General features: G+C 42.8%; 1 protein-coding gene across 2 annotated transcripts in view; it reads right to left on the bottom strand.

Annotated features, from left to right (window-relative positions):
• LG05H5orf22 (linkage group 05 C5orf22 homolog) overlaps positions 1-18,472 on the bottom strand; it is a 208,363-nt gene that overhangs the window by 166,162 nt on the left and 23,729 nt on the right. For both annotated transcript variants that reach the window (XM_073630895.1, XM_073630894.1), the window contains exon 2: positions 1,165-1,310. In XM_073630895.1, the coding sequence (XP_073486996.1) occupies positions 1,165-1,310 (146 nt within the window). The remainder of the gene's footprint in view (positions 1-1,164; positions 1,311-18,472) is intronic.

Raw genomic sequence — 18,472 nt, 5'->3', positions numbered from 1 at the left:
AATTGACGCGATCGGATTTTGTTGTCGGAAAAATTTTATCTCCTGCTCTCCAACTTTGTGTGTCGGAAAATCCGATGGAAAATGTCCGATGGAGCCCACACACGGTCGGAATTTCCGACAACGCGCTCCGATCGGACATTTTCCATCGGAAAATCCGACCGTGTGTACGGGGCATTACAAGAGCATTCAAGCACACTATCACAAACTATCAAGAACATTCAATTTGGCACCATTTACACAACAGTAACATTTACAATCCACTCAAAATCATTTGGTTTTGGTGCCATTCGAACAACTCCCAGTGACTTAGTGCAAAACATGTTTCTTAACGAATGTACAAGAACTCTTCATGGATTAAATCACACAGTGAATTGGTTATAAATATACCACAAAAGTTTAAATTTACAACAAAGTACAGCTGTTTGTGTATACTGAATATGATACAGCTTACTGTTAAGCCGAGTACACACATACAGAAAATCGTATGAAAAATACTGCTTTTGAATCGATCGTACGCTACTTTGGAGAGCCAATCAGGACAGGTCATGAGAAATTATCCGATGGGACAGGCACAAAAAATTTTATAGTTCGATTTTCATTTAATTAGTACAGTTTTCGTCTGAAATTACATTACACAACATTACATCAATTCCAAATTTTTATTCTGTCATATGAGAATTTTCGGAACCTCTTCATTACTTCATGGCTCACAAAAAATAAAAGGATTGTATGATCATTTGTCCGATAATCTGATCGTTTGTACAGGGCTTTATGCTCATAGGTGTGTTTACATACACTGTATATCTGGGAACATTTTACCACAGTTTTTATATAAAGCCTAATTATTACAAAGTTCTGTAAAAATTAAAATAAATGTACACGATAATTCTGTCTTCTTTGTCTAATACTTTGATTTTTTACAAGACATGTCAATATTTACATATTCAGCTGTGTTCAGCGTTTTTTAGTTTGGACCTACTTATATACTTTTGACACATAAATTTTACCACAGGGTAACCTTGGTTCATGTATTTTTTCTTCAAATGTTGAGTTTGTATTACCCAGGATTATAAAAGGTCTCTTCTAAAGTTTAAAGTGTTTCACATTGGCAGTACACACAATGAAAAGGAATCTGTAAAACTAAGGCACATAAAATGACCTCACCTAAACAATGCTTCTTTGTCAAACACAGTATCTGCAGGCATATTCACTGGTATCAAAAGATCTGGATGAGAATCAAAGTGAATAAAGCTGATGTTCTTGGCAGGGAGGTGTCTAGATCCAATAGCCCGATAGATAAAAGGCAGTACCTGCATTGGGGAAAAATACAGAAGATTCAAATGCTATACATAATAATAATAATTATATATATATTATACAAAATAAGAGAGACAGAAAATGTTACTGTTATACACACTTGGTAAACAAAAAATGCTCTTACTAAATTTAGGTAAATTTGGTGAAGATAACCTAAACTATTGTATATTATTTAGTCTGTAGGAAAGTTATAGAGTCCACTGACTAGGATACATAGAGTGTATATGGAAGCCAGCCATTGTGTACATGCAATTGTCATGTGATCTGCTGTGATTGGCAGCGGGGCAGTACACTGATCTGTGACAGATCATGCCACAGGGCGCCCATGGGGGACACGCGAGGAGCTTTCTGGGGAGGCCATCCTGTGATGTCTACCCAGAAGACGATGAATGTCCTGCCTAGCCATTATTTTACTATAGAGCAGGTGGGAAGGTGCTAAATCTGAACTCCAGGCAGATGTACAATACACAAATTAAAAACAGTGCAAGCACCTGAATCTAACTTGGTATCAGTTTTGCGCACTCTCTACAAAGCAGTGCTCAGACTTGGGGTGAGAGAAGCAGCATATGGAGCCAGCCAATTGTACTGTATAAGAAGCATACTGATATCAGGAGAGAGCAGAATGACAGAGACATAAGCTTATTAGTTTGCGGTTTCTCCATTCGCTGAATCAAGGCTCTTGATTCAGGGTCATACTGATCTGCTTTTGGACTGTAAGAAGCACCTGTTAAGGCATATACGAGTCTTTCCAAATTGTGAGAATACAGGTACACCTTTAGAGACCATTTACACCTTTACCATGTCAATACGCGCTGTGTTAGTCAGCACCAATTAACGGGCTGTAATGCATGAGCATTTAGGTCCTGCTGCATTTGTTCGCAGGATGGATCATGCTTTATGGAGTGCTGCAACCCAGGTGAATTCTCAGTGTGTGTTGGGGTTTCACTTCAACAAGTGACCTCCAGAAGGTTTTACCCCTTTCATGACCAGGACATTTTTTGCTATTCACTGTGCCATTTTAACTGGAAATTGCTTGTTCATTCAACACCACCACAGAGGCAACCATGACAGTATATTGGTTTTCACACAAAATGATTTGTGATACACAAATTACACAGTAAAAATGATGATAATCAGACTTTACTGGCACAAAAAGGAACACACATTATAATATATAAAAATATGAATAATTTTAATACAAACAACTCATACATTGCAGACCTATTTCAGGTCTTAAAGTGTTTGTTACCCTAAAAAACAAAAAAAATGGATCCTGTTCCTTTAAAGTATGAATACCAGCACAGTGCTGTGTCATTTGGCCCTTTGTGTCACCTGAAATACCTGGCTGATCCTACCTGGTTCTGCCCTCCCCCCTGTAAACTGACCACGGTTTTTATCATGGCTGCTGAGCCCTGACACCGTGGTAAGTTCATGTGCCTCTGTCATCGGCTCTCTCCTGTGTCCTCCTTTATATTCCTCCCCCCCGCCTGTCAGCTGTGTGTCAGGGCACGCCCCTCCCCTCCTGCTGAAATAACTTGTTAATTGTCAAGCAAACCCATCTTACATGCAATGTGTCCACTGTACATGTTTTATTAGAGTGGAGTTCCATCGAAAAAAAAATAAATAAATAAAAGTCAGCAGCTACAAAAAGTGTATCTGCTGACTTTTAATAATCGGACAATCGCCTGTCCCATGGTCCAGCGATGCGGGCGTACGAAGCTCCGCTCCTCTCCACAGCGCTGGCATTCTTACTGTGGGCGCCTGGCTGTGGCTTCACAGCCAGGCACGCACTGCGCATGCGCGAGCCACGTGCTGTGAATAACCGGACAATCTTCTGGGACCTGTGACGTGTCCCAGAAGATTGCAGCGACGGAGGGGGGAGAGGTGAACTTCCTTCCAATGCAGCGGACCCTGGGAGGAAGTGGGAGCTGGATGCCTCTAAAAAAAGAGGGTATCCGCTCCCCCCCAAAAAATGACATGCTAAATGTGGCATGTCAGGGGTTCACCATCACTTAAAGCGGAAGTTCAATTTTTGGGTGGAACTCCACTTTAAAAAAATGCCTCGGAATACCTTATTTCCTAGCGCTGATCGCCACTCACGTGAGTGGCCACCTTTCTCCTCCCGACTGACGTCAGTGGGGGACTTTTGGCCCCTCCCACCATAGCTTTCAGATCAGGAGAGGCGGCAGGTCACGTGAGCGCCGAACGGAGCTAAGAAATAAGGAATACAGAGGCATTTTTAATAACGCATGTATAGCGGACACATTGCATGATAAAAGACGGGATTGCCTGACAAGTAGCCTCCCTGTCGGTTTTCCCGAGTGTGGCTCGGGGTTAAAATTCAGGACCATTAGCGGTAACCCCGAGCCACACTCGGGATTACATCGCAGGATCCTGGTGCCTCCTTACTTACCTTGTCCCCGGGATCCTGCGATGTCCCCCGTCCTCCTCCGAAGCCTCTCCGTGCCAGGCTCCGTTCCCTGCGAGCGGCGCGACGCACGGGGGCGGAGCCTGGCGGCAAATTAAAAAAAAAGTGTAAAATCATAACACATACAGTACTGTAATCTTACAGATTACAGTACTGTATGAAATGATTTCACATCCCCTTTGTCCCCAGTGCTTTGGCCCATGCCCTGCATGCAGTTTTATATTGCATATACTGTTCTTTCTGCCTGGAAACTGGAGATTGTCCATAGCAACCAAAAAGTGTCCCTTTACGTCAAAAATGGCTTTAGACCAGCTAGAAAACAGCGATAGTAAATTAGAACACTTGCAGAATTGAGCGATAGTGAATCGTGTGGAAATTAATTTTATTACTATTTTTATTTTTTTAAATTATTTATTTTTTTTTATTATATTATAATTTATGTTTTTGTGTTTCAAACTTTATCATACCCGGGATATCTACTAGACTCTTGTTTGGACAGATTTAAGTGTGTTATTGTTAAGAATTACAGACCTACAATATATAAAACGCCAAATTTCCATGCAAAATAATTGTACCGCTTTCAGCACCTAAAATCCGAAATAATCATACCGCCAGGGAGGTTAACAAGTGGGTTTAAAACCACTTTAAAAACAAGTGCCTGTATACAATGCTTTCTTGTTGTTATACAGGATTTATATAGTGCCAACAGTTTGCGCAGAACTTTACAATATAAAGGGAGACAGTATAGTTACAATACAATAAAATATAAGCAGGTTAGGATGGTCCTGCTCAAAATAACTTACAATCAAATAGGGTGGAAAAGTGGCACAAAAAGGTTATAACTGTGAGGGATGAGCTGATGGAAGTGATAAAAGTTCAGGTACTTGGAGGTGTGATAGGCTTCCCTTAGGAGATGAGTTTTCAGAGATCACCTAAAGGCAGCCAAAGTAAGAGGTACAAGGATGGGAGAGGCTCTGGAGAAGTCCTGGAGATGAGCATGGGAGGAGGAGAAAAGAGCTTGAGAGCAGGAGGTCTTGGGAGGAGCGGAGAGGACATTTTTGGTTATATTTGGACACAAGTATGGTGATGTAGCTCGGGGCAGAGTTGTGGATGGCTTTGTATGTTGTTGTTAGCATTTTAATTTGCTGGGTAATCTTATGCCAGTGAAGGAATTGGCAGAGAAGGGGTGGCAGACACTGAATCATCTACCTTATGTGATTGGTAAGGTAGATGAGTCTGGCATCAGCATTCATGATAGACTGAAGAGGGGATAGCCTATAGAGAGGTAAACAATAAAAAATATGTGCAGCGCTAAAACTAAATGAATTAATAAAATGTGCTAAAAATCATACAAAAGTGATTAATCCACCCCACAATGTATTAAGAGAAACACAACAGGTCTCCTATAGAAGATAGAGACAAATGTCACAACATATGTCATATGTGAGAAAAAAAATTAATATAAAGCATAAAAAAATGTGATCCCAAAAATTATACCAAAAAAAAGTCCATAAGTGAAGTGGGTAGATGATCAAAATAAATTCTGAAGAGATGTGACACAGGTGAATCCAGCATCCACAGTGACTTGCACCCAAGTGAGGTATGAGGCTCCTTACCAGCTCAAGATGACCACCATAACAGTGGTCCCACCAGGCATTTGGGAAATTAACAGGTCACCCACAACCTATGCCGATCTTTCCAGTATGTAGAACAAAAAAAAGTCCATAAGTGAAGTGGGTAGATGATCAAAATAAATTCTGAAGAGATGTGACACAGGTGAATCCAGCATCCACAGTGACTTGCACCCAAGTGAGGTACGAGGCTCCTTACCAGCTCAAGATGACCACCATAACAGTGGTCCCACCAGGCATTTGGGAAATTAACAGGTCACCCACAACCTATGCCGATCTTTCCAGTATGTAGAACTCAAAAGACAAAAAATCAAGAAAAAGCTCCCATAGCGTAAAATTGCAAAACAGTAAAATTTTAATGAGCCAAAAGATTGCACTTACAAGAAAATTCCATCAAAAGAGCAGCGTATGACCAAGCATCACGATCGCGGCGTTTCCACGAACCTCCGCCTGCCTACTGTGTATGTCCCATCAATCACGGAGAAAAACGTAATGACGTCAGCGTCACTGGCTCCTCCCTACGCGTTTCGTCACTAAGGGACGTCGACTGGGGATTGGCCAAGTGACGCAGTCATTACGTTTATGGTTTAAATAGTCCCGCAGCGCCATATTGACTACTGGCAACTAGGACCAAACAAATGGAAACAAAATACACGCCACCATATTGACTTCTGGCAGCCTATGTGAGTTCCATAAGGGACATACAAATGAGTAGGAACATAAGAATTCCCCCATCTAGTGGTGGCCAGTGATATTGCCGGTGACAATTATTTGAAAAGATAGGGGAAAGAAAGACGGTAGAGTGGGGTTCTCGCCATCTAGTGGGCAAAGACTATACCAATTATAATCCAATAGGCCATACACATCAGCAGGCAAAAAGCTCATGGACGATAAATAGCCATACTTCATAAATCATATTTAAAAATTATAAAAACACAATTAGGTAATCACACTCCTAAATTAATACAGAATCACTAGATACTAAATAATCATTAAAAGGGTCATAAAAATTTAGGATATAGAAATAAAAATAAAAATAAAAAAATATAAAATGTCAGATAAAGAAATTAGACAAAATTAAGAATTATTAATAAAACAATTTATGTCCCAGTCAACATTAAGGCCTAGGGGTACATAAGATTTCATCAAAAAAATCCATTTCGTTTCACACCTGGAAATGGCTCTCACTTTATTAACACCCCTCCAATGGGGCTGAAGCTTATCAAGAGCCACAAACAGGGTTCCCTTAAGCTGTTTATTATGGTGTTTTGCATAATGTCTAGAAAGGTTGTGTTTACTAAAACCACGTTTGATGTTCCCTATATGCTCAGATAGGCGTACCTGCAGGGCTCTCTTGGTACGCCCTATATACTGTTTGGAGCATGGGCACTGGATCATATAAACTACACACTCCGTCGAGCATGTAATAAAGGACTCTTTATTATATGATTTATTGGTTTGAGTAGATTGAAAAGATTCACACCTGCGTCCTCGGAAGGAATTAATATGACATATTTCACACTTCCTGCAGGGGTAAAAACCTTTCATACTTTGAAAAAAAGAAATGGTTTTGGGGGGGTTTACGACATTGGGGGCTAACCTATGGCGTAAGGAGGGTGCTCCTCTGAAAATAACAACAGGGTGGTCCGGGAGAACCGGGCCCAACACTTTATCACTCTTCAGCAAGCTCCAATATCTCTTAAAAATTTTACTAACCGAGAAATGCTGGTTAGAGTAACTTGTCACTAGAGAGCAAGCAAATTTATTAATCTCTCCCTGATTGTTTCTCCTGGGTCCTTGAAGCATAGTATCCCTACTTATATTACCAACATTGATAATAGTTTCATCAATCTCCCTCTCATCATATCCCTTATCAAGAAATCTCATTTTAAGGATCTGAGCCTGTTGCTGATAATCCGATAAGTTGGTACAGTTACGTCTAATCCGCTGGAATTGCCCCTTAGGAACTGCCCTAAGCCAAGAGGCATGATGACAACTGTTAAGCGGAATATAGGCATTACGGTCCGTTTCTTTAAAGTCAATTTACCATCCTGGACATATATATTCAGGTCCAGGAAGTGAATTTGAGTCTGACTAGTCTCATACTGTAAGGAGATCCCCCTGTCGTTTGAGTTGAGCTTATGGAAAAACGCCTCTAGAGAAGGTAAATATTATATCTCATGAACATGGCTTTGAAGCTGCTAAATTTTATTTGGAACAGGATCACTCCTTGCCTGCTATTCAGAGGGAATTTGTTTTAAATCTTTTAACCTTTGCTACCAGTCATAATTATTTTTGGTTCGGGGGGGATTTTTTCTTACAGACAGTCGGTGTGGCTATGGGGGCAAAGTTCGCGCCTAGCTTAGCGAACCTCTTCATGGCTCGTTGGGAGAGTGAGGAAATTGATGCTAATCCCCCTAAAGAGCTACGCCTCTGGAGAAGGTACATCGATGATGTCCTTCTCCTGTGGGAGGGCGATTTACCTTCTCTAGAGGCGTTTTTCCATAAGCTCAACTCAAACGACAGGGGGATCTCCTTACAGTATGAGACTAGTCAGACTCAAATTCACTTCCTGGACCTGAATATATATGTCCAGGATGGTAAATTGATTACAACCACTCACTTTAAAGAAACGGACCGTAATGCCTATATTCCGCTTAACAGTTGTCATCATGCCTCTTGGCTTAGGGCAGTTCCTAAGGGGCAATTCCAGCGGATTAGACGTAACTGTACCAACTTATCGGATTATCAGCAACAGGCTCAGATCCTTAAAATGAGATTTCTTGATAAGGGATATGATGAGAGGGAGATTGATGAAACTATTATCAATGTTGGTAATATAAGTAGGGATACTATGCTTCAAGGACCCAGGAGAAACAATCAGGGAGATATTAATAAATTTGCTTGCTCTCTAGTGACAAGTTACTCTAACCAGCATTTCTCGGTTAGTAAAATTTTTAAGAGATATTGGAGCTTGCTGAAGAGTGATAAAGTGTTGGGCCTGGTTCTCCCGGACCACCCTGTTGTTATTTTCAGAGGAGCACCCTCCTTACGCAATAGGTTAGCCCCCAATGTCGTAAACCCCCCCAAAACCATTTCTTTTTTTCAAAGTATGAAAGGTTTTTACCCCTGCAGGAAGTGTGAAATATGTCATATTAATTCCTTCCGAGGACGCAGGTGTGAATCTTTTCAATCTACTCAAACCAATAAATCATATAATATAGAGTCCTTTATTACATGCTCGACGGAGTGTGTAGTTTATATGATCCAGTGCCCATGCTCCAAACAGTATATAGGGCGTACCAAGAGAGCCCTGCAGGTACGCCTATCTGAGCATATAGGGAACATCAAACGTGGTTTTAGTAAACACAACCTTTCTAGACATTATGCGAAACACCATAATAAACAGCTTAAGGGAACCCTGTTTGTGGCTCTTGATAAGCTTCAGCCCCATTGGAGGGGTGTTAATAAAGTGAGAGCCATTTCCAGGTGTGAAACGAAATGGATTTTTTTGATGAAATCTTATGTACCCCTAGGCCTTAATGTTGACTGGGACATAAATTGTTTTATTAATAATTCTTAATTTTGTCTAATTTCTTTATCTGACATTTTATATTTTTTTATTTTTATTTCTATATCCTAAATTTTTATGACCCTTTTAATGATTATTTAGTATCTAGTGATTCTGTATTAATTTAGGAGTGTGATTACCTAATTGTGTTTTTATAATGTTTAAATATGATTTATGAAGTATGGCTATTTATCGTCCATGAGCTTTTTGCCTGCTGATGTGTATGGCCTATTGGATTATAATTGGTATAGTCTTTGCCCACTAGATGGCGAGAACCCCACTCTACCGTCTTTCTTTCCCCTATCTTTTCAAATAATTGTCACCGGCAATATCACTGGCCACCACTAGATGGGGGAATTCTTATGTTCCTACTCATTTGTATGTCCCTTATGGAACTCACATAGGCTGCCAGAAGTCAATATGGTGGCGTGTATTTTGTTTCCATTTGTTTGGTCCTAGTTGCCAGTAGTCAATATGGCGCTGCGGGACTATTTAAACCATAAACGTAATGACTGCGTCACTTGGCCAATCCCCAGTCGACGTCCCTTAGTGACGAAACGCGTAGGGAGGAGCCAGTGACGCCGACGTCATTACGTTTTTCTCCGTGATTGATGGGACATACACAGTAGGCAGGCGGAGGTTCGTGGAAACGCCGCGATCGTGATGCTTGGTCATACGCTGCTCTTTTGATGGAATTTTCTTGTAAGTGCAATCTTTTGGCTCATTAAAATTTTACTGTTTTGCAATTTTACGCTATGGGAGCTTTTTCTTGATTTTTTGTCTTTTGAGTTCTACATACTGGAAAGATCGGCATAGGTTGTGGGTGACCTGTTAATTTCCCAAATGCCTGGAGGGACCACTGTTATGGTGGTCATCTTGAGCTGGTAAGGAGCCTCGTACCTCACTTGGGTGCAAGTCACTGTGGATGCTGGATTCACCTGTGTCACATCTCTTCAGAATTTATTTTGATCATCTACCCACTTCACTTATGGACTTTTTTTTGTTCTACATACTGGAAAGATCGGCATAGGTTGTGGGTGACCTGTTAATTTCCCAAATGCCTGGTGGGACCACTGTTATGGTGGTCATCTTGAGCTGGTAAGGAGCCTCATACCTCACTTGGGTGCAAGTCACTGTGGATGCTGGATTCACCTGTGTCACATCTCTTCAGAATTTATTTTGATCATCTACCCACTTCACTTATGGACTTTTTTTTGGTATAATTTTTGGGATCACATTTTTTTATGCTTTATATTAATTTTTTTTCTCACATATGACATATGTTGTGACATTTGTCTCTATCTTCTATAGGAGACCTGTTGTCTCCTATAATCTTAATACATTGTGGGGTGGATTAATCACTTTTGTATGATTTTTAGCACATTTTATTAATTCATTTAGTTTTAGCGCTGCACATATTTTTTATTGTTTGGTGTTTTGGAGTTTAGTATTGGACTTTTAGTGCTGGCAGCTTTTACACTTCACATATCATTTTACACTGTTTTAGCGCAGCGTTAACCCTTTCTTTGGGTTTTTTTGATCCTATAGAGAGGTAAGCCTATGAGAAGGGAGTTGAAATATCCAAAGCAAGAGATAACAAGGGAGTGAATGGAGTAGCTTGGTGGTTTCATTAGTTAAAAAGGATCGAATTTTAGAGATGTTATGGAGGTGAAGCGTATGAGCTTTTGACAACAATTGAATTTGGGGCCGAAAAGGACAAGTCAGCGTCTAGGATTACAACTAGCACCCTGATGTGATGGGAAGGACTGATGACTGTATTACTGATCTTGATGGAAAAGTCACGGAGAAGGGCACGTGTGTGTGTGCGCATATGAGAAGATTATTAGCTTGGTTTTAAAACAGCTTACCTGTAAAATCATTTTCTTGGAGTACATCGCGGGACACAGAGCACCATAATAATGACTATCTGGCTTATATGCTACCTTTAGGTGATTGGACACTGGCAACCAATAGTAAGAAGGTTCCTCCCATATAACCCCTCCCACACAGGAAGTACCTTTAGTTTTGTAGCAAGCAATGAAGATCCCAGAAAAGAGGGGAGTGACCTCTGTGTCTCGTGATGTACGCCAAGAAAAGGATTTTACAGGTAAGCGGTTTTAAAATCCATTTTTCTTTATCGTATATCACGGGACACAGAGCACCATAATAATGACTATCTGGGATATCCTAAAGCAATGCCTTTGAGGGGAGGAAACATAGTATTCCTAGACCCCCTTTTAGGCTCAAGACTTATAAAGCTGCTTGCAGCACGCTGTGGCCAAAAACAGTCTGCCTTTGAGACCTAACATCCAGTTGGTAAAACCTGGTGAATGTATGAACCAAAGACCAAGCGGCTGCTTTGCAAACCTGAGCCATAGACACCTGTTAGCGCACTGCCCATGATGTACTAACTCCTCTAGTAGAGTGAGCTTTGAGATATCGAGGTGGAACCTTGTGTTTCAACATATAGGCCTGGATAATGACCTGGCGAATCCACCTAGAGATGGTTGAACTAGTTGCTGCCTGTCACCTCTTAGGACCCTCAGGCAGAACGAAAAGTGAGTCAGTCTTCCGAAAAGGAGCTGACATATCTAAGTAAACCTTGACAGCTCTCACCACATCCAGTGAGTGAAGCGATCTTTACTTCTTAGACCTAGGGTTAGGAAAGAAGGAAGGAAGGTAAAATGATATCCTGATTCAAGTGAAAACTGGAAACCACCTTGGGTAAAAAATCTGGATGGGGTTCGCGTCACCACCTTGTCCTGATGTACAAACAGAAAGGGTTTTTCACAAGAAAGGGCGGCCAACTCTGACACCCTTCTGGCTGAGGTTATGGCTGCCAAAAAGACCAATTTCCTAGTTAATAGGATCAAAGGAATATGCCTAATAGGTTCAAAGGGTTGACTCTGTAGAGCTGAAAGCACTAAATTTAAGTCCCAGGGGCATAAGGGCGGCTTAATTGGCGGCCTTAAATGCAGCACCCCCTTGACAAAGGCTTGTACTAAAGAATGAGATGCGATTGGCCTCTGGAAAAAAAACAAAAAACGATAAGGCCAAAATTTGTCCCTTAATGGTCCCTAGAGATAGGTTTAAATCAATTCCTGTTTGAAGAAAGGCAAGGACCCTCCCAATCGTATACTTGTGAGGGTGCCATCTTCTCCTCTCGCACCAGGAAATGTACGATTTCCAGACCCTATGGTAAATACTTCTATAAACTGGCTTTCTAGCATTTATCAGGGTAGACAGGACAAATCCTCTGATACCACGGTCTTAGTCCTCTGGTTTCAATAGCCATGCCATCAAATTCAGTGACCGTAAAGAAGGATGGTATATGGGACCTTGAGACAACAGATCTGGACGGTATGGGAGGCACGATGGGTCCCCTACCGCCATCCTCACAATCTGAGTACCAAGACCTCCTGGGCCACCAGAATTACTGTTTTCCGTTCCTCCTGTATCTTCCGTAACAGGTGCGGCAGCATCTGGATCGGAGTAAAAGCATAAACTAGGGAATACCGATCTCAGGGAATCACCAATGCATCCGTTCCCACGGCAAGTGGATCCCTGGTCCTGGACACAAAGGTGTCCACCTTGGCATTGAACCTGGATGCAAGGAGAGCCACATCTGGCATCCCCCAATGCTGGCAGATTTGAAGGAAAACTTTGGTGGTGAAGGGACCACTCCCCTGGTAACAATTGCTGACGACTTAGGTAGTCTGCCCGCCAATTGTCCACCCCTGGAATAAAGACTGCTGACAGAAACGGCACGTGTCTCTCTGCCCAAGTTAATATGTGATTTACTTCACTTTGGGCTGCACGGCTCCGGGTGCACCCTTGGTGGTTGTTATATGCCACAACCGTGGAGTTGTCGTACTGGACTCTGACCGGAAACCCCCGCAACCTGGATGTCCAGAATAGGAGAGCCAAGTGAGCTGCTCGGATTTCCAGCAGATTGATGGGCAAGGTCTTCTCTACTTGGGACCACCTTCCCTGTATGGAAGCCTCTTCCATGACTGCTCCCCAGCCGAGAAGACTAGCGTCCGTAATCACCACCTTCCAGGTTACAGGCGGAAAGGACTTCCCGCCCTTCAAGTTGTTGGTCTTTGTCCACCAAGAGAGGTCCTGTTTTACCCGTAGGGATAGAGACATGGGATGATCCAGGGTTTGAACAGACTTGTTCCAAGCCTCCAAGATAGTCTTCTGGAAAACCCTGGAGTGAAACTGCGCATAAGGAACTGCGCTGAAAGACGACACCATCTTGTCTCATGCACAGTCGAATTGAGGGCCTTTCTACCCTTTTGACTTCTCGGACCAGCTCCACTATTGAGCTGACTTTTAAGGGAGGTAAAATTACCCTTTCCTGGGTTGTATCCAAGATCAGGCCTAGATATGTCAAGATTTGAACTGGATGAAGGGCCGATTTGTCCATATTCAGAATCCAGCCTAGGCACCTCAGAAAACGAACGGTAGTTGTAACGTTTTTTACTAAGGTGGAGTAAGACTGATCCTTTAACAGAAGGTCGTCCAGATATCCTACCACCGAGATCCTTTGGGACCTTAGAAAAGCCAACACTGGAGCCAAAACCTTTGTGAAGACTCAAGGGGCCGTGACTAGACCGAATGGAAGTGCCACAAACTGGGAATGACACCCCTCTATTGTGAAGCGCAGAAATCTTTGATGTGGACCGAAAATCGGCACGTGTAGGGTGTAGGTACGCATCCTTGATGTCTATGGATGCTAAAAAATCCCCTCTTCTCAAGGATGCGATTACTGAACAAACCGACTCCATACGGAAGGTTCGGACGTTTAAAAAGGAATTGAGGGACTTGAGGTCCAGAATGGGCCTTACCTCCCCATTCGGCTTCGGCACTGTAAATAGGTTTGAATAGAATCCCTTAAATTTTTCTTTGTGTGGAACCTCGATAATTATCCCCTGCCTTTCTAGCTGTTCTAAGGCTAGGAATAGGTTTCTCTTTTTTTCTTGGTCCGATGGGATTCTGGATACCAGAAACCGATTTGGAGGAAAATCCCGGAACTCTATTTTGTAACCTTGTGTTATAGTGTAAATGACCCACCAATTTTACCCAAGCATCTGCGAAACGCCGCAGTTTGATCCCCACCCGCAAGAGTCACAAGGGGGACTTGGAATTGGTTTTGGCCGCTTTCTGAGTCCAAGGTCTTTTTTGACCCTGAGGTTTCTTAAAGGTAGGCGGTTGAGGCCATCGATACTTCTTGGGAGAAGAGGCGCCTGGCCCAGGAGCGTTGGGAGTTTTAAGGGAAGGCTGCTTATTCCTTCTTTTAACCGGAAGCAAGGAGCTCTTTCCTCATGAGATCTTTTGGATATACTTATCCAGATCTTCCCCAAACAAACGCTCACCATGAAAAGGAAAAGCCGCAAGTAGCCTTTTGCATTGCATCTCGGCTGACCAGTTCTTTAGCCACAAGACCCTGCGCATATGTATTGAGAGCAGCGCAAAACGAGACATCTGCTGGATCGAGTCCTTTAATGAGTCTACTGCAAAACATAAAGCACGAGGCTGTTTTGACAATTCGGCAGAATATTCCTCCTGAACAGGCAGGTTCCTGACCAATCTTTTAAAACGGTCCTTCAAGGATTGACAAATAGCTGCAACTGCCGGTTGTACTGCCGACCCAGCCACTACAAAGGAGGCTTTTAGTAAGGATTCCAGCTTTTTATCTGCTGGATCTTTAAACCCTTGGGCATTATCCACTGGACAGGTTAAGCTTTTATTCACTGAAGAAATGGCAGCATCAACCAAAGGCGTATCCCACCTTTTTCTGAATTTTTCCTTCATAGGGTATAAAAAAGAAAACCTCTTTGGAGGCAAGTATATCCTGGTCCCAGTCAGTATAAATCAGCTGTTCCAATAATGGATGCACAGGGAACGCCTGGGAACCTTGCTGAGGCCGCAAGGATCCCAATGTAGAACAGGAAAGTCCCGGTCCTTGCAGGAGGGGTAACTTAAATCCTGCTCTCACCATCTCAGCCAAAGATCGGATAAACAATTTCTGGGATTGTGAAGCCAACAACGGTTCCTCAGAACCTGAGTCCCCCGCTGAGGACTCTTCAGCCTCTGCTTCCTCCTTTTCCCTTACGGCCACCTCCTCAAAATCCTCTGCCCATTCTGGATCCAAATCACAAGGACCCAACTGGCTAAGGGAGTCCTGGTGCTCAAGTGACTCTGCACTGGGACCAGGCTCAGGAGAGGGAGATCTATGCCGCTTCTTCCCTCCCTGTGTTACTGATGCAATCATACCCACTATTTTGCCTTCAAGGCCAGCCAGGGCTGACGTTAAGTCATCCTTAGTAACATAAGCCGATGCAGGGATATTGGTGGTGGCCACTACGCCTGACAAATGCAATGGCTCAGCCAGGTCAAATGCCGCAGGTCTTTCAGGGGAGATTGATGCTGCAGTAGCCTGAGGTTGATCTCCTGTTTTTGAAGGAGTCACTTTAACCCCTGGACTTGCCCTACTCCCCGTACCACGTTTTCTGGAAGACATTGCTTACAAGAGTTTGAGGAAAAATACTCTCTCTGTGCTATGTGGCTGAGATCAGCGTATAGCAATTATCACGGCCTTAACCTTCAATGTGTTCCAAATGCCCGACTCACATGCCCAGACCTCTGTGTCCCCCTGCAACAGGCTCCTGGCTCTTACGAGCCTAATCTGACACGCAGCATTGACACACGCAGGCGCTGACTTCCTTCTATATGCGTGCGCCGTCACGTGACATACGCACACCTGGGAATCTTACTGCACATGCGCGCGCGCACGAGCGCAGGGATAAGCGGCGCCCATACAGACATGCCGCGTTGCGCGCAGCAACCGCCACCCGCGCACACAGGTGGATGCAGGCGCACGGGGACGCGGCGCACTTACCCGATGCACGCTCCTTGCGCATGCCCAGCACACGTGGCCTCCGTGCGGGAGACACCCGCCCAAGTGTATCTTTGCGGCACTGTCTGAAACCCTCTACAGTGGGAACATAAGGCACGAAATCTGGCAATAGACATCTCATGTAAATTAGCAACAACCGTAATATTATTTAGGCCTCCAAAGGGAGCATTCACCAATCCTCGCAGCAGGGCCTGAGACAGGCCCAATCTTCCCCCATCACCGCGGGTAGCGCCACTGAGGACCTTCAAGGACCGGGTCCCCCCTTTGTTCGGGGTCCACACCCTTGGACCTGTAAGGCACCCTTTAGTTTTCCTTGGGCAAGTGAAACGACCAGGAATACCATATAACAAGGGTCCAGCGCCATAAAGGACACATTATAGGTAAAACCTTGTTCTTGATCCAAGGCTCGGGTACCATCCACTTTAGCATAATATGCCATCCGAATGAATCCGATAATAACATCCTCACATTATTTGAAGAATTTGAAGAGCTTCCATAGCCATGACCATCACCTTCAAGACACTGGCAAAAAACTAAAGGTACTTCCTGTGTGGGAGGGGTTATATGGGAGGAACCTTCTTACTATTGGTTGCCAGTGTCCAATCACCTAAAAGGTAGCATATAACCCAGATAGTCATTATTATGGTGCTCTGTGTCCCGTGATGTACGATAAAGAGAGATTTAGTGGTGTGACATCCATGATGATCTGTTAGTTAGTAATGCAAGAGGAGTCTGAAGGAGTGATGTGAGGAGCAGAGGAGATTTGGGTGTGATCAGCATAGAGATGGTACTGGAAGCCATGGGAACTTGTCAAATGACCAAGAGAGGAGATGTAGAAAGAAAAGAGAAGAAATCGAAGGAGGAGGAGACAGAGTTATAGGTAACACTGAAGGAGTGCTATGACAGGTAGGAGAACCAGGAAAGAGCTGAAGTTTGGAGGCCAAGGGAGTGGAGTTTATTGAGAAGTATAGAGTAGTGGCTGTTGGTTTTAGCATTTAGCAAATTGTTAGTATCTTTTATTAGGGCCGATTCTGTGGCAGCGCTGCGAGCGAAAACAAGACTATAAGTGGTAAAGAAGGTAGTTTTCAGTGAGGTAGGAGCTAAGATGGTTGTAGACTAAGCATTCTAAAAGTTGAGGCGAATGGGAGCAATCAATAAGTATATCCCAACTGCTATTCATCAACCACAGTAATAGGCTTATTAAACTTGCTCATAACATCTGTAGCCTGTGGAGGGGAGTCCTCATAGTTCAACACGTTTCTTAATTCTCTTCTTCAGGACACTGAGGAAAATTGCAGAGGTAATTCAAGTCTACAACCATGGCAACCATGTAGGAAATTCCAGAAGCAGGCACCAAGCCAGAGAAAGGAGTGAGAAAGGGCGGCAACTAAGTATAGCCTATAAAGCTCTATATTAAAAGGTCATTAAAAGGTAGGGCAAGGATTCAAAATTGTATGCCAATAAGATCAATAGTATGTTGGCTTTTAGACCATGATACACCCCTTACATAGGGATTCTTTTTAAGCTTAAAAAAAAAATTGGTGGTTGCCCATTATAATGGGTATGGTAAAGATGGAGAAATATAGCTAGATGAAATTATTTTTGAATATATTGCTTTTTTTATGACACCGTATTGTATTACTCAACTCTACAAGTGTTTAATGTGATTTTGGATATTTTATATATATAAAAAACAAAAAAAAAACAAAACTAAGAAATTGGGAAGAAAAAAACAAAAAAACAAAACAAAAGAAAAACAACGTTTGGTGGGAATTTTGAGGCACGACTGTCAGGGCTGGGCTCAGTCCTTCCTTCTCTGAGCTGGCCGCTCAGCTGTCGGCTAATTGCCAGTTCCCATCTCTCTCCACAGTTACCCAGCTATTGTTGATTCTGTTCGTCACTCCTGCCTACTTAAAGCCGTCCAGCTCACTTGATCTCTGCCTTCGCCTTGGTCACATCACAAGAAACCATCTCCTGCGTTCCTGTTTAAAGACTGGGTTTGCTGACATCCCTTCTGGCTCCTTATCCTGCTTGCTGTTCCTCTACTTGGATCTCTGACTTATAGCCTGGCTGATTAACCGATCTGGTTACTGACCTCTGGCTTGGCTGACTACCCGATCCGGTTACTGGACTCTGTTACTGACTATGTTTTGACTACGCTTACTCTACCTTTTTATTAATAAACAAGGGTGATTTTACTGTACTTCTGTCTCGGTCTGGTTCATGGTTTCTGACAACGACTTACACAAGACTCAAATAGATAAAACTTGAATTATTATTACCAAATTATAACATTAAAAGAATTATTAAAAACACTTCAAAGATTGCACCCTTTGCCATGTCTAGTTTATCATCCCAATTCGAGTACTTTACCATTAGTGGACAAAGCCACTTTATTCTCTATGAATTTGTAAACAAATGACATTGCAGCTCAATGCATTTCCCGAATAATCCACTTCAGGAGCAATGATGGAGAGTGATAAAGAACAGATACTCCAAATATCACAAAAGAGAAAAAAAATACATCAAATTCCAGAATTCAGTACAAAATAATCATCTATTGCAAAAGCCACGTGTTTACTTGGAAATACAGAATACCCCTC

Source organism: Aquarana catesbeiana, linkage group LG05 (genome assembly GCF_042186555.1).
Source record: "Aquarana catesbeiana isolate 2022-GZ linkage group LG05, ASM4218655v1, whole genome shotgun sequence".
In the NCBI taxonomy this organism is placed as follows: Eukaryota; Metazoa; Chordata; class Amphibia; order Anura; family Ranidae; genus Aquarana; species Aquarana catesbeiana.
The sequence above is the reverse complement of the archived record's forward strand: the minus strand, read 5'-3'. Positions and strand labels throughout refer to the sequence as shown.